We start from the raw sequence: 15,913 nt of genomic DNA, 5'->3' as shown, positions 1-15,913 counted from the left end.
CCGATGCTGTATAGTACCCGAATAACACAGTTATGATATTTTCTACGATGCTAATCTACAAGTTTCGAGGCACACCACTTGCGCTCATTCTCCTTCAAACTTTTTTCAACGCGACGAGCGCGATTAAATTACATTAAAAAGAGTGAATAGAAAAGAAAGACAAAAGTTCAGAGAGAAAAAAGAGATATATCGGAGAGGGAGTGACAAATCAATTTATCGACTCGACTAAAAAACTTGATTGTTCGTCATGACTGTCACCGAGCTGTCAGAAGGATTTTTAAAAGCGAATCATTCGTCACGGGAAAACACATTTTCGCGGTTGAAGGTAAAAGACTGTACCAATTCCCAACTTAATTAAATCGAGAGAGGAAGATAAAGGGAGATAGAAAGAGAGAGAATAAAAGGGAAAGTGATATGGCTATCGCTTAATATTTAAATAACAAAATATAAAGGGTGTCTCAAAATGTATTACTTTCAAAATCTTTTTAATATGACAAATCTGTAGAAAAGTGATCGAAAATGTTTGTGGATAGTTCATAAAATTATTTTATATTTTAAAATTATTCTGATACATGACAAAAGTAATTTTCAGGCACTATACACAGTGTTACAAAAATTATTTTTAATCCATTATATTATTTATTACAACATTTCCATGCTAAGTAATTAAGTCCATATTAAATTCTAATACTATCAAAATGAAATGTAAAACCTAATAAAAAAATTGTTCATTTAAAGATAAGGATACAAGGATACAAATTCTTCTTGTAGCCACCGTATTTCTATCTATGAAAATATAACATTCAGAATTGATAATACACTAAATTTAAATGAAAAGGATTTTGTTTAAATATATAGCAAAACGAGAAACGAAGAAAAGGCGTAATATATTTTATTGAGATTTATCTATCAAGTACCCTGCACATTCTTACAGAGATCCGTCTTTTATGCAATCTTTTAGACGTGAAATGATTACAAGAACCGTGTAACTGGCTTTACGATACAAAAAACTTCCGACTTCTTTACGAGAATTCATTTTCCGACAAGGAAATCGATCTTAAACTTTCATTAAATAACCAAAAGAGAAAGAAATTTGCTGCATTGAATTACTCGTTTCTTCTTTCTAATTTTTTTATCTCTTTTTCATGTTCTGACAGAAAGTTTATCACGGAAATAGTTTCCTGAAAAATATGTATGCGGGAAATAAAAATATCTTCTGACCCGAAAATATGTATGAAATGTATATTTAAAAAATACATGGAGAAAACGGTTAAAGTATTAAAGATTCTTTTATTCCTTTTTACAATTATTATAAGTACAGTAACGTAAATGTTAGACTTGTTTTTGAAATTCTGTCAAGAGCATTCATATTTTCATAGCTTCGAATGTGTTAGAATTTCACGAAAAAGAGAAATAACTGGCGAACGAAGGGAAAGAACTAAATTCGAAGAGGCGTTTAAATATGGAAACTCGACTGACGTCTTTTCACCACAATATTTTTAAAATGTCACTTTCCTTCATCGAATGAATTTTATCGGTGAAATACGTCCCAAGTGAAAATCGAATCAAAATTCTCGACTTTTTTCAATATGAGTGTGAAGAATGACTAATCGAGAGAATTGCAAAGAAAATTATATTAATATTTCTGTCAAGTATACTTTTATTATACAGTGGCGAATACACGAAAGATTAATACATAAGCTGTATGGAAAGATATACTAATGCATATGTGACGCGATAATAAAAAATATCAGAATACATGACTGTGTCCAATACGATAAAAAATGTTGATTAACTGGAAAAGATGAATTGAATTATTATTGTGAAAATCAATATTTCAAACGTAATAATTTAGTTAGTCATTGATTGCCTACTTTTAATTCATCACTATATTTTTATTTATAATATAAGATATCAAATTAAGTCTGCAGGAACGATACCATCATATTTAGAATTACTTCGTGGTAATTAATTTTTGATCTTGTAATGAAACGGATTTAAAACTTTAAAATGATCGAGTAACAAATGGAAATAATCACTGACAAGTTACCTACTATTTTTTTAAATAAAATTCAAAAAAACATCTATTTTCCTTCGAAAGTCAAACACTTGCAACTTATCGTATCTGGTAGTGAACATAAAAATTTGTACCAATTTCAAAATAGCTTCCAAATCTTCAAAATGTAAGAAACATATTTTTTTATTCTTTTCTCTATCAAACTAAGTATGAAAAACGATCAAAGTATTGAAAATCGAAGCCTATTCATCCGATTCGTTAGTGGGTCAAAATCACTCGATTGATCTTGCTATTAAAAAAGAAAAATGGCATAAGAAAGGATAAAACGAGAGAGAAAAAGAGTAGACAGAGTTTCAGGTAATAAAACTAGAAGAGAAGTTCGCATCTAATCTCGGTAAATGCAGGTATATATATATCGCCGGGAGGGAAGTTTCATTAGATCAACCGGAGAACTTCGATTATTCTAGATCGACGGCGACTGAAAGGTGTAGCGTGCGTGTGCTCTTAGATTTCGAACTATCTCAACAATAGCGCGTCTTCCTGACACAGCTAAACGATTCACCCACCCCTATAATTGGACGCCTGCCGTCAGTTTTGCGCTCACGGGTAGTTCCTATTTCGAGAACTGGATCCCGAGTATCGGTACGCGAGACCGGTTAACTTCGATGCCCGAATTTCATGAGAACTCGATACATTACCAACTTCGAAACAGTAAAGCGCAGAGTTCCGTCATTTCCTCGAACAAAACATACTATATACTGGTGTACGATATACATATATAACTAAACTGCGTTAAATCCGAAGACTTATATTTTCAATGAGATCCTAGAAATTCATTAGGCTTATTAGAAAGTTCTGTTGTTAAGTTTAACTTATACACCTATTACTTGTACACCTATGATTTTATCCAAATATATACAAATATAGAGAATTGTATACTCATTCGTTTATAGCTTTATTTATTCATGATATATTCATTTATATATTTGACAAAATTTATAATTTACATTATTGAGCATGCTAGAACAACAATAAAACATTATATTAGGTTGTCTGAAAACTGTTTTTCTTTCGCAAACGTATTTTTCACAACAGTGCACCTTCATACAAACGTGAAACTAAACCTGTAAAATGTCACGGTGTTTATCTCAGCAGAACAAAACGGATCGTACGTAATTCGGCAAAATAATATAAAACAAAAAACGTCTATTATTTCCTCATAAAACGAAAGAAACTTTTCGGACAACCTAATACAATGCTGAAAAAGATAAATTATCAATTAGATGGAAGATTATCCTCCGCGAATTATTCTAGAGAAGTTTATAAATGCAGAGAAAACAAAGTAAAATAAAATAAATGATAAAATAAATATCTCGAATGGAGATGTAGGTTACTAACGTGCAAAGGATTAGAAATCAAGATTACAGTATCAAATTTTGTCTAACACCATGTCGTATAAAAGAAACTTGTTGTATTAAGTTATACTCCAATATTCTAACGTAGACCAGTTCATCTTTTACCACTCTCATCCTCTGTAAACTAACTAGTTCTTCGCAAACTACCCAAAAAGAAATTTCAATGAAGAAAAAGTAAAACAGAGTAAAGCAAAGTAAAATAAACCTAAGGTGGAATGACCCAGTAAATAAACCGCGGTGGAATATATGTGGAATACTTGAGAACAAAGGGTTAGAAACCAAGATCACACTAACAGATTTTGCCTAGCGTTGTTTTACAAAAAGGAAACTCACCCTATCCACTCATTCCTAATATTTTCCAATTCATCTTCCGTCACTCTCATCTCTATATCCAACTTTCTTCGCGAAGAAGCCAATGTAAAAAAATCCTCAGGCAGAGCAGAAGCAAAGTAGACTAGATCCTATCAATGGCCTATTTCACCCTTATGACCGACACATCCGGTCCCCCGAGGGATTGTTCGAGAAATGAATAAAAGACACTCTCGTTCTCATTACTTTTTTTCCACATCCTCCTTCATTTTTACCTCTTCAGCACAGGAGTTCCTTATTCGCAATTCTGGCCATCGCAGGATTAGCTTCTAACGTTCGACGACAATAATCTATCGAAGTACTTCTTAAAAGATTAAGGATGGTAGTCAGCCGACGAACGAACCAGTCCTCGAGACTTTTTCTGGGAAAAACAATGAAGGACATTCAACCTTTCCATTCTTCTGTATTTTTATTACCAGCACATTTATTTTTCTCTCTAACCTAGGAAAGGAATCGTGATCTACGATTTAAGCGGCTGCTGGTAAGACAATGAAAGAAACAGAGAGGCCTTCGGATAATAGCAAGCGTGAAACACGAGATGACGGTTTGGAGGGAGAAGCAAGAGAAAGGTAGGGTAGTAGGGAACGAAGCAAACGGGGATTGTAGAGGGTGGTGGAGGGTTGATACGTTTCACAGGACGGTAGTGTTGATGCAGTCGCACAGCCAGTCAGTAGCTGCTACGGCACGGAGCCGCGCGCGCGTGCTCCTACTACTCGAGCGGCTTTCTGTGGCACGATGTCGGAAAGTCGTGAAATCATGACAGAGAAGTATCAGCTATCTCAACGGAACTGAAACCACCGTCACTAGAGATTCTCTTCTATGCCAGCTCGTGTTTGCGGCTTCATTTCATTGTGATTCAACCGTTGTAAGAATTTAAGAAACTTTTAGAATATTGACTATCCCTTCTTGGGAAGTACGGAATTTTTATTTCGTTTTATTGTGAGAATTTTATAAGCATAAATCGAGAAACTGTTTGAAATTGAAGACTCCACCGGATGGAAAACGTAGGATATCGTATATCGCGGTGTCGTAACTGTGGCTAAAGAAATGTGTAAGAAGAATCAAACAGGTGGACGGAAGGATCAAACCCACGTTTCTCGCGCTTTCACGTTTTCTCTCCGTCTTATCGAAGAATTCTGTCAAATTTCTGTTACTAAATTCTATCAACGCGAAGAAACGTAAGCATCATTTAAATATCCTTTTAAATCGTATGACACATTCGAGGATGTAATCGTTCGATCCACTAGGAAAAATTCAATATATTAGGAAACTAATGTTCGAAAAAATATTTAGAATACGATTTAGACATCTAAGGAAGAGTCTCTGATTTAACGATCTGCTCGAGAAAAAGTAGAGGACGCGCTCTCACGCTCAAACGAGAGTCATTGAAAAAACACAGGAAACGAAAATGAGGGAAAAAATAATTCCCTGGTAATTACGGTTAGCAGATGAAATAACGCGAGAACCACTTTGCAAGATTGCTTCTGGGGTTCCTCGACGATAGAGCTTGACGAGAGAAGACCGGTGAAAAATATCACATTCGTTAAGCGGCAACCGCTTGGTTTTATTGTAATTTGCCGGTGCTCGTTTCGCACGCGAGAACGTTATCCAGGAACCAATTCCATCATGAACTGGTAAATACATTTCGAGAAGGGTAAGGCGAGAACACCATTTTGAAATATACTTTTCCACGTTCGTGTAGTAATTCCGAAGCAGCCATTGAAAGAATCCTGGAAATTTCTAAAAGGTCCCCGCGTTGGTAATTTCCAATTACCGAGTCAAGAGAAAAGGATTGTAAAACTGAAGGGAAAAAGAAAGAAATGTTTCTTTTCACGGGGAATTTGTAAGTGGTCCAATTTTTAAGAGTATAAAATTTGTTAATTAAAAATTTTATTATCAAAGAAATAGGGGGAAAGAGAGCGCGAAGTCGTATTGCATTGATATTTCCTTCGCGTCGTAATTAATGTTTCCCTTGGAAAAAAACAAGTTTAAATGCCGAACTACCGCTAACCGAGCCTATTAATCGCGCAAACCGCCCACCCCTAGCCGAGTAAATAAGCTTTAAAGATTAATCTCATACTCGTAGGAACGAACAGATGCGCCTCGCGAACCAGTTATTTTCCACCGAAGGAGTTCCATTCTTTTGTGCTCTTCTTCCTAAACAAGTTCGTTAACAATCGAATCAATTCTATTCACAGATATTTGCCGAGTTATCTCAAAAAGTCCTTTGTTCGTATATGTCATGTTGTATATTATCAATATAAAGTTCGTTTTTACTGTATAATTTATTTTTAAATAATTCACTTATATATTTTGGAAAAATAATTTACGTTCATGTAAAAATAAAAAATGAAAAGAATTTTATTCGTAATTCATGATATAGTTGAATGAAAATATTTTTGGTTTATTGAGAAATTGTGTTCGACTGATTTTATATGAATTTCGATATGAATGTTATATGATATGTTAGTAACAATCATTCATTTAATTTCCTATCGTTTTCACGATCTTCTCGTCTGCAATAATCAAACAGTGATACAGGACAAATTACAGTTACGTGTAACATAACATTAATTCGATTAATCGATATAATTTTTTATGATCAGTGAATAGTGGTAGGATATAAATATTTATATTTTATTTCCACATAAGCAAATCGTTACAATCCTCAGAATTGCGAAATATATTAAATAAGCATGAGAATGTTTAGATAATTATTGGTGTCCATTAACGGTAATACAGCAACAGGAATTGTACAAGCCGAATTTTCGGATTTCATTGACTATCTGCTTGTGCATGACTATTCTTGAACTGCTCATTAAATACTAGGAAGAACTGTTTCGTGTAATATGATATTACCAGTTCTTTTGTTAGGGATGATTTTTTTATACAATTAATGAGATGACAGTATCAAACAGTACAGAGAGATGGCAAGAGTATCGAAATATTATATTTTCCATAAAAAATATGCACTGACAAAGGTACAATAATTTTTTGTTAAATCAATTTTAAATATAATTTGATTAAAATTTCAATTCGTTTAATAAAAAAATAATGAAATATACTGTCGGAGAATAAAACTGTAAAAGAATAGTTTTAATTGCAGATGTAGTTTCGACTCCTTGTCCGACCACACACGAGCATTATTTACTTAGAAACAAATTGGTAAAACAGTTTAGTAACAAATTCCGTTCTTTAAACAGCAAACTTAGATATTTCCGAGGACAATTCATCATCCTGATTGAAAATGATTATTCCACTATATAAGAAAGTACATTTTCTAATATGAACAAAACATTTATCAATTTCCTATCAAAGTTCTTTTCAATATTCACCTCCTAAACTCTGTTTCCTATCCAATAATCAACCCGGTTTTTGTATTAATTTTTTAGCAAAGTTTTTTCCCATAATCCACCTTTCAAACCCAATTCTATTATGATTTATATGCGATAAATCTATCAATTTACCATAAAAATTTTCCTCTGAAACACTTTTTCCTTTCAATAACCAGCCTAATTATTCTACTGACCATACCAGCAAAGTTTCTCCGAAAATCCATCTTTTAAACTTTTTCTTCCACCTAACTATAATTTATACAACAAATCTACCAACTTACCACCAAAATTCTTTTCAAAATTCCCTTTCCTGACTCTGTTTCCCTTTCAATAACCAGCTCGAGTATTCCATTAATCTTCTACCAAAATTTTTCCCAGAATTCGCCTTCCAAATCCTGTTTTCCATCTAATTACAATTTATAAAACGAATCCAGCAACCTTTCGCAAAACCTCTTCTACGAAACTCTGTTTTCTTTTCAATAACCAGCTCGATTATTCCTCCAACCATTCCAATAAACGTCCTCCGAAAATCCACATTTCAACCCCTCTATTTCCATCCAATAGCCACCTCGATTATTCCACGTCGAGTGAATCCTCGAGAGAAAACCCTCGAATGGCCACAATACACCGTCCTCCTGTACGCATCTGACAAAGTGGCCATCGAAAGATACGACAGCGCCACTTGGAACACGTCGACTAGAAGCGATGCAAGGCGTCGGAGGTACTCGATATCGATCGTCGTCGAGGAACTTTCTAGACAATCTACGATCGTTTCACGACTAGCCACAGCCGCTGCAACCGAAAGCTGTTTCTTCAGTAGAAAAATGCAACAGGTAACGCGATCTATTTCGAGTTACGATGGTTGGGTCACGGTTGTCGCGTTTCAAAAACGCGAGATATCGTCGAAAAATGCATGGGCCGGGGGAGGGGGAGGATGGGAGGGAATAACGTGTCAGAGAATGAATTTCGTAGAGAAGACGAACGAAACATTCGCGAATCCTGCGTGCAACAGGTTAGCTTTCGTAATAAATTACCAGCGGGAAGCTCTGACGAAACATCGATGGAATAAACGCGGTGAAAAAGGAAGTTCGATGAGCTGTGGAAGACACGAAAGGAGACCGCATGTCGAAGTTTGTAATTAGTTTCGTAGAGGGGTCAGGTCGTTATCGACGCGACCGACCCGATGAAAATCACAAGCAATTTAAACTTTCGTCGTCTTGGTACCGCCTGGTCCGCGCGTTCCACAACTTTCCAACAAAATTATCCAATCAAAAAATCTCGCTGTTTCTTTCGTGCTACTTGTAATCTGGCCTTTGATCCCGTTGATATGTAAAAGTTATAATTATTTGGGCTATAGGTAATATAGATCACGATATAGCGAGGCCGTGAAATCAGTCAGATATGGAATTAACGCATGTGGCATAACAAGTAAGTTGTCAGAAATATAAGTAAATAAGCAAATCTATATCAGATACGTAAAAATTATTAGTAGAGTCAATATATCATATCTATACAGTATGTTGAAATAAAAATTTATATTTATATTACAATTTGTCCATCTCATTTTACATTGATAAAATAATAATTAACATCCAATTCTTTTTTTACTTGTAATGGAACTATTGTTAGCCATTCGTTTAGCACCCTTTTTATTGTTCAAAATCTTGAAGAACAGAATTGGTCAGTAATATTACTGTAGTATTAATATAAATAATATTAGACAGCGTCGCCTCCTAATTTACGATATATCGCTATATCTTGGCCCATACTATACGTGTAATCAATTGATTAGATCTCAGACTTCTGATCCGAAATCTTATCTTTGTCTTAAACCTAACGAAAATCGAAGTGGTTTATAAAAAAATTATCCTCCTTGGTTTTTCCCTGTTTCTCAGAAGGAAATATATTTTGACATCTGTAAGTTTTATTTCACTTTTTAGCAAAATATTCATTAAAACACAATTACTGTAGGCGTTATAAGTTATATCTTGAAAGAATGGCGCTCAATTAAACCACGAAATTGAAGGTTTCATAATTAAAATTGTTTTTGAGACGAAACATTTCCAAATTGATTTAAATTATTATTTCTGTTTTAAATAAAGTTATCATTATCCTATTTCAAGAATCAAAATCTGTTTACACAATTCAACATTTAAAGACTAAATCCTTCGTGTTAAATTCATTTCAAAGTTAATTTACGTTAAGTATTAGAATTTCACAAACAGAACTCTTTCGTTTCATCAAAAGCTCGCTTCTAAATCGAGATACATCATTAAATAGGAAGGAAATAAAAGGTAACAAGTACGAAGTTATAAGAAAAGGTTAGTAGTGGGTGTCAATTAAATTTCTGTGTGAAATTTAATATAAAGAAAATGTTGTTTGCGAAGGAGTAATGAAACAATAATTAACAGACTGTTCCGTAATATAAATCCACGTGAACAATTTAAATATTCTTACATTTGTTAATTTCGTGTTAATTTCAAAATTTGTTTTTCCCTATATGAAAAACTTCAAAAGTGAAACAAAACAGTTTTAAACAGTGTTTATGAATTTCACATTAAATATTAATTGTGAGAAGTTGAAAAGCGCCATTGGGCCCGCTACGTGCAAACTGGTGAGAAATTCACGATGCTGATTTGACGACAATATGAAACTACGAGCATTCAATCTCGTAGAAGACGATTCGCAAATTGAAAAGCTTTTATTTCACGAATAAGTAATAAAATACACGCGACACGAATAGTTGATTGATTTTCAAATTTTAATGAACATTCAATTTAATGAACACCAAACAGAACGTTTTATTTATGTACTTCGACGTACCTACGCATACTGTTTGCTTTCTGACACTCTTTCCGAGAAATCAATGCTTCGAACCTAAAGGTTTTCCTAAACTCGAAACTTTATTATAAAATTAATTATAAATAACAAAAAAGAAAGTACGCAAATCAGGAATTAAAAATTAGAAAACGATATGATGATTCACCGTGGAACGAACGATTACATGAATTATGCTAATAAATCTCTCTAGTACAATCACCATTGACCTGTAACTCACCGCAATACAGCATCAATTTCCATTCTTTGTACCTCCGCTTAATCTCACGAAACTTTGACAATTACCATCGAATAATGCTCAGCTCAACTCCTTTGGAAAGTGAAACAAATGGAAATTTCTTCCCCGAAACAGGCAGACCACGATATCGTCATTCGCCATCACGATGCGCGATTTCATACACGAAGAAACTGAATATTGTGTCTCGACGACAACGCTTCCCAAAAACGGTCGATTCAACAACTTCGCTAAAGAGCAAGCATTACCGTTCTAAAGCTCGACTACATCAAACTTGGCGAAGGAAAACGTGTCATCGGCTAACCACAACCATTCAAGAGCCCAACCATTCAGAACTATGAAGTCATGAAGCTTCTGCTGGTTGCCCTGCTCGGTTGCATGTGCGCGGCCCATCGCGAGCCGAGCGACGATTATTATAGTTTCGAGGAAATTCGTTTCGACGACGATGATTACGTCGACCGTGAGAAATCAGCGGATTTCATCGAAAGTTTCGACGGTGGTAGTTCGATAGACGAGAAAAGGTATAACAATCACGATGACTGGATTCGCGAGTGGGCGTATCCTTTTCGGTTCGAGAACCCGGAAACACATCATCTAATTCGACACGGTCGTCGGCAATTTCGATCGATGGATCAAAACACGCCAATCTCAGGCAACTGGCTGGTGAAAAAAGAAGCTGTGGTCGAGGGTGACTTGGTGTTGGGAGGTTTAATGATGGTGCATGAAAGAGGGGAAACGGTTACCTGCGGCCCTGTGATGCCGCAAGGAGGCGTGCAGGCACTCGAGGCGATGCTTTACACGTTGGATAAGCTCAACGAAGAGGGTATTGTGCCTGGTGTGAAAATTGGAGCACACATCCTAGACGACTGCGATAAGGACACGTACGGCCTCGAAATGGCCGTGGATTTCATAAAAGGTAAGTTGGAAACCTTCCCATAAAAGATGAGATGAAAAGCCCGATTATCGGTTTTGGTAGATTATGTTAGTTTACGTTATGTATAAAATATTTTTATTAGTTTGAGATTCAAATATTCTTTTTGCAAAGGATATTAAGGTGTAGGAAGTAATCTGGAAGATAATTCACAGCTATAAATAAAACAAGATAGAGATTTATTTGCTGTGGAAAGAAAGAAAATTTTGAATGCCTGTTCATAGAAATGTGGCCGATATTTAATCAAGTAAACACAGCTTCGAGAACAGATAAAGCGTCATTGAAATAATCTCTGGTTGCGGTCGTCGGTCCAACAATTAAGCGACCGCATAATCAACGTCATGTCGTTTGTTGTATCTTAATAGGACAAGGTTGCATAGCGAAGCCACGACATTAAGACGACGTAACGATTTTCCTGAAACGTTACCTCGGTTGCCCCTTGTACTCACGACAATAAACGACGGACAAAAGGAAAAATAATCCTCGTAGCATGGCGCTCGCTTTTATCTGTTTAAATGTGCACCGATAATTATCGTGACTGTTAACGTCTCTTCGAAAATTTGATCGACAAATCGAAACATAGAAAAACCACTGATGAAAATATTCTGGGATTTATGTCAGTGGTGAATAAAATCAATGGTATAGAAAAAATATTCCTATACAATAATGTGTAAATTTATAGAATACTATTTATTATATAATAGATTGAAAGACAAAAGACCAAAGATGGAGAATTTTGGAACTTTCATCCTTTATATGGTGATGAATAATAGTCTATTAGAATAGATGTTTTGACAACATTCTGTGCAAATCTGTAAGAAATATGATACTTTATCCAACTGTTTTTTTAAAATATAACTTTTGGACGTATAATTTCACATTTACTTCAAACTTCAGACACTCGAAATATTAAATTCGAAACTTATATTTTACGTAAAAAATTAAATAAAAACTTTTTACGTTTCTTCAGTTCCTTTTGTATATTCACAGCAAATTTGAAAAGAAAAGCCTATTTGTATTAACTTTTGGCCATCATTGCACACACGCTTTCTATCGTTGGTTTTCCCTATTTCTTTGTCATTGCTTGGAAAATATCCAGAAACTAGGAAGAAATATTGACGAAGAATGAAAAGTATCGGGCCGATATTTACAAAGAAGAAAAATATTCCATATATTTATATATAAAAATAAAAACTTTTAGTCGAGGGTTGCATTAAATGTTGGAGAAAGTTCGCGAGCATCGAGGAATTTCTGTTCCTTATTAGAACTCAACTTCTAGAGAAGAGAAAAGATCATGGATACAATCAGCGCAAAGAAAAGTAAAACGCAAATACAAAGCGTAATTACTTTTTATTTGAATTCATTTAACATGATTCAATTATCGTGGAAACAACAAGTGTTTTAGATATTCCAGAAAGTTTAAAAATGAATCCAGAAATGAAAAATGAATCAAAGGTAATCACGTTTTGCGAGAGTGTTGTAAACCTTGTCAACAACAAGGTTTAACGCGAGATATGCCGACCATGTTGTTAATTTTGGAGCTTTTACGACAAAGTACAAATAGGACACTGTTGTAGTCAAGACAATTTCCTGTTACGTTCCAAGAATGACAATTTCAGAAACTGCTCGTGAAACGAGTTCCACAACTGTCCTCGTGAAAATTTGCGTATATTTTTGATAAATATCTTTATCTGATAAAATTATGTTTCTTTACTTTAATAACTTGATTTCTTTAATAAAAAATTTGTATCACGAATATTTCATTACATCATTCTTTATATGAAAATGAACAAATGTATGTATATTTCTTTCCATGTATTTCGCTACATAATTATTTGGACTACCTCAATGGTTGATAGGCATTTCTTGAATAATTTAAATTTGATATAATAACCACGATTTTTAACCAACAATACAATGAAAATTAATAATAGCAAGAAATCCTTATTTTGCTTTCACAGTACAATTGAAATAAACATCGTTAAAGTTTCAAAACGCTCAATGCTATACGAATCTCTCTAATACAATTTCTATTTTATTTCCATAAAGTAGCGACAATTTTGTATTTCCGTAGCTTTTGTAATATGTTGCATAAAAACTATATTATCAAATTCGTTTCCAACGCAGAAATGGTGAACGTTTCATTAATTTCCAAAAACTAAAACTGAAGACATCGTCTACCGCACAAATGTACCAAACGTTAAAAGTTGAAAGTAGAGAAGCAGAGTAAAAGATTGACGGTGCAGTTCCCTCGTTAATGACATTAAAGGGGATGAAATGACAAGGGAAAAAAGGACGGTGAGAAATTCGAAGTTTGCGAAGTCGCGAAAATTCAGCCATTCGTTGGTAATTATATGAGACAACTAAAAGTGATTAAAAGCGTTGATGGAATGGAACAACGGAAATTCGATTAATGCGTACAAAAGACAAGGCGCAGACAGTGACGAGAAAATTGCTTATACTAACGTAATCGAGCTTGCATGTCGACGCCGCGTAACATAAATTATTTGCCGACTTTCTCAGGCCTCTGGCCATTATCGTTACTCGCCGTTATTATCGCGCGAACTGATGAGCTGCAATAACGATGTCAAACTGACCACCGTAGGACAATGGGTAATTATTTATAGACCTGTCACATGGACCATCGATTTGTTTTTGGATGATATTCATGTACGTTATATGTTGCGTCGAGAGTTCCGTGAAATATTCTTAAGCGGTGCATTATGGACAAACTCTATTAACCTATTAAAAAACGTCATTTCTTGACATAAAGCTTTAACGCCACATACGAGAGCATTTAAAAATATTTGAACGCTTTACATCGTACAATGTGAGACATTAGTAACAGGTATTTTTCTATAGCGATGGATTATCTAGGAGAAGAAGCTTGAAAATTTGAAAGAACTTGGGAACTTCGCAAAATTTTATGCTTCGATTCCTATGAGATAGCATCCGTTACGAATAAAAGGTGATGGTTTAAAGAAACGAAACATTATGGAGTGTTAGAATGATTTTTCTGCATTTATGAAAAATTTAAAGATGCAAAAGAGTATCATGTATAAAAATGTTATAATGTATAAAATGTATAAAATAATCAAAGTATAGCACCTCTTATGATATTTAATAAAGAAAATAATTTTCTATCTAAGTTCTAGTTTCTTAACTATAACGATAATATATTCATGAAGATATGAATTTGCATAAATATTCACAGTACAGTGATAAGCTTGTATGGTAATAAACCATCGAGAAGAGGAAATAAAATTTAGAAATTATACTATAATGCTACACGTGGTTTTCGATGGAATATCACACTTTGTAGGTATCAAATATGTAAAATATAAATAGATATCAAGTATGATACCATATATGTCAAACATAACACATTTGTACATGATACTATTAGGTTGACCGAAAAGTGTCTTTCTTTTACAGACCGTCTTTTACAACGATGTATCTTTATACAAACATGGAACCTAATCTATCGAACGTTGTGATCTTTATTTTAATAGAACAAAATGGATCATATCTAATTTGATAGAATAATATAAAACGGAAAGTGTTGTGCATCCATTATTTCCTTATAAAACGAAAGAAACTTTTCGGACGACCTAATACCTGATCACAGATATAGAATTCTATGTTATTCTATAATTTCTATTCCTTCCTCCCATTGCTTGACCCGCAACGAATCGATTCCCAATGAATGAAATTCAAATTTTCTAACAACGCTCAAACTATTGAGTATAGGATTTCTGTGAATGGGTACTTCACTTTTGTTAGGGTTCCATTAAGAGGATAGCTAATTTATGGGTAGTTTATACATCAATGCATGAATACAATTTTCATTAGCATGTATCTCGTAAACTACTGAGTTCGAACTACCCGTTCCAATCTTTGTTCGGTTTGCATCTGATATGAAAATTCATGAAAATATCGAGTCTTGTTAATTTATACTTGTAATGAACCTTCTCTGAAAGCTAAATTTAAAGCAATAAAAATTGTCTGAAATTCGTAATAAAATAAATGAAATGTTACAAATAAACTTTACAAATTATGAGTGATGCGATTATTCTATTTAAAAATTGTGAATTTGAAAAATTGTATCTTATCAATTCGTTAATATCGTTAATTGGTAAATTAATAAACAATATGTAAAAGTAATTTTCATTTAACGCACGTATTGCATATTACTTATAAGACAACCAAATATCTTCACATTATAAAGATAAAATATTTCGAAGGAATGTAAATGAATCGAGTTAGCGAGCTCTCAGAAATTACATACAAAAAGATGAAGAAAAAGAATTACTTGCGAAAAAATAAATCAGATTATTCTACATGCAACAAAAGTATAATCCACGGATGGAATAATCGCTAACAGTTTAATTAACACCCGACCAGAAACTCTGACGCTTAACGATCGATTAACTATCCACCTGTCATCTTTGACAGATAACGATCAACTGAGTTTCCAACTTGCAACTAACTCGCCTCCGATTCTAACGTATTATTACATCGTGCTAACACATTACATATTCCTGATATATGTTTGTGCGCCCAATCTCCTATTAAAGTTATATTCCTAGAAGACAATCTCACTTTAGGAATCTCGTATCTATCTATCGAAATAAGTTTATAAAAATAATTCAGAGAATCTCAGTACTTCTCATTTGCATTTAACGTTATACGAGCCTTTAAATCTATACTTTACAATAAAATACATAAATTTTCGAAATCTTCTATTAAAGTTATATTTTCAGTATAATAAAC

At 33.9% G+C, this 15,913-nt stretch overlaps 2 protein-coding genes across 3 annotated transcripts in view; both read left to right on the top strand.

Annotated features, from left to right (window-relative positions):
• The window catches only part of LOC126872355 (uncharacterized), a 327,311-nt gene that overhangs the window by 172,336 nt on the left and 139,062 nt on the right, over positions 1 to 15,913 (top strand). The window lies entirely within an intron of this gene.
• The window catches only part of LOC126872376 (uncharacterized), a 54,172-nt gene continuing 42,694 nt past the window's right edge, over positions 4,436 to 15,913 (top strand). The window contains exons 1-2 of the mRNA XM_050632263.1: positions 4,436 to 4,979; positions 10,327 to 11,125. Coding sequence (XP_050488220.1) covers positions 10,555 to 11,125 — 571 coding nt within the window. The 5' untranslated portion in view covers positions 4,436 to 4,979; positions 10,327 to 10,554. The remainder of the gene's footprint in view (positions 4,980 to 10,326; positions 11,126 to 15,913) is intronic.

The sequence above is a fragment of the Bombus huntii genome, chromosome 13, assembly GCF_024542735.1.
Source record: "Bombus huntii isolate Logan2020A chromosome 13, iyBomHunt1.1, whole genome shotgun sequence".
In the NCBI taxonomy this organism is placed as follows: Eukaryota; Metazoa; Arthropoda; class Insecta; order Hymenoptera; family Apidae; genus Bombus; species Bombus huntii.
The sequence above is the reverse complement of the archived record's forward strand: the minus strand, read 5'-3'. Positions and strand labels throughout refer to the sequence as shown.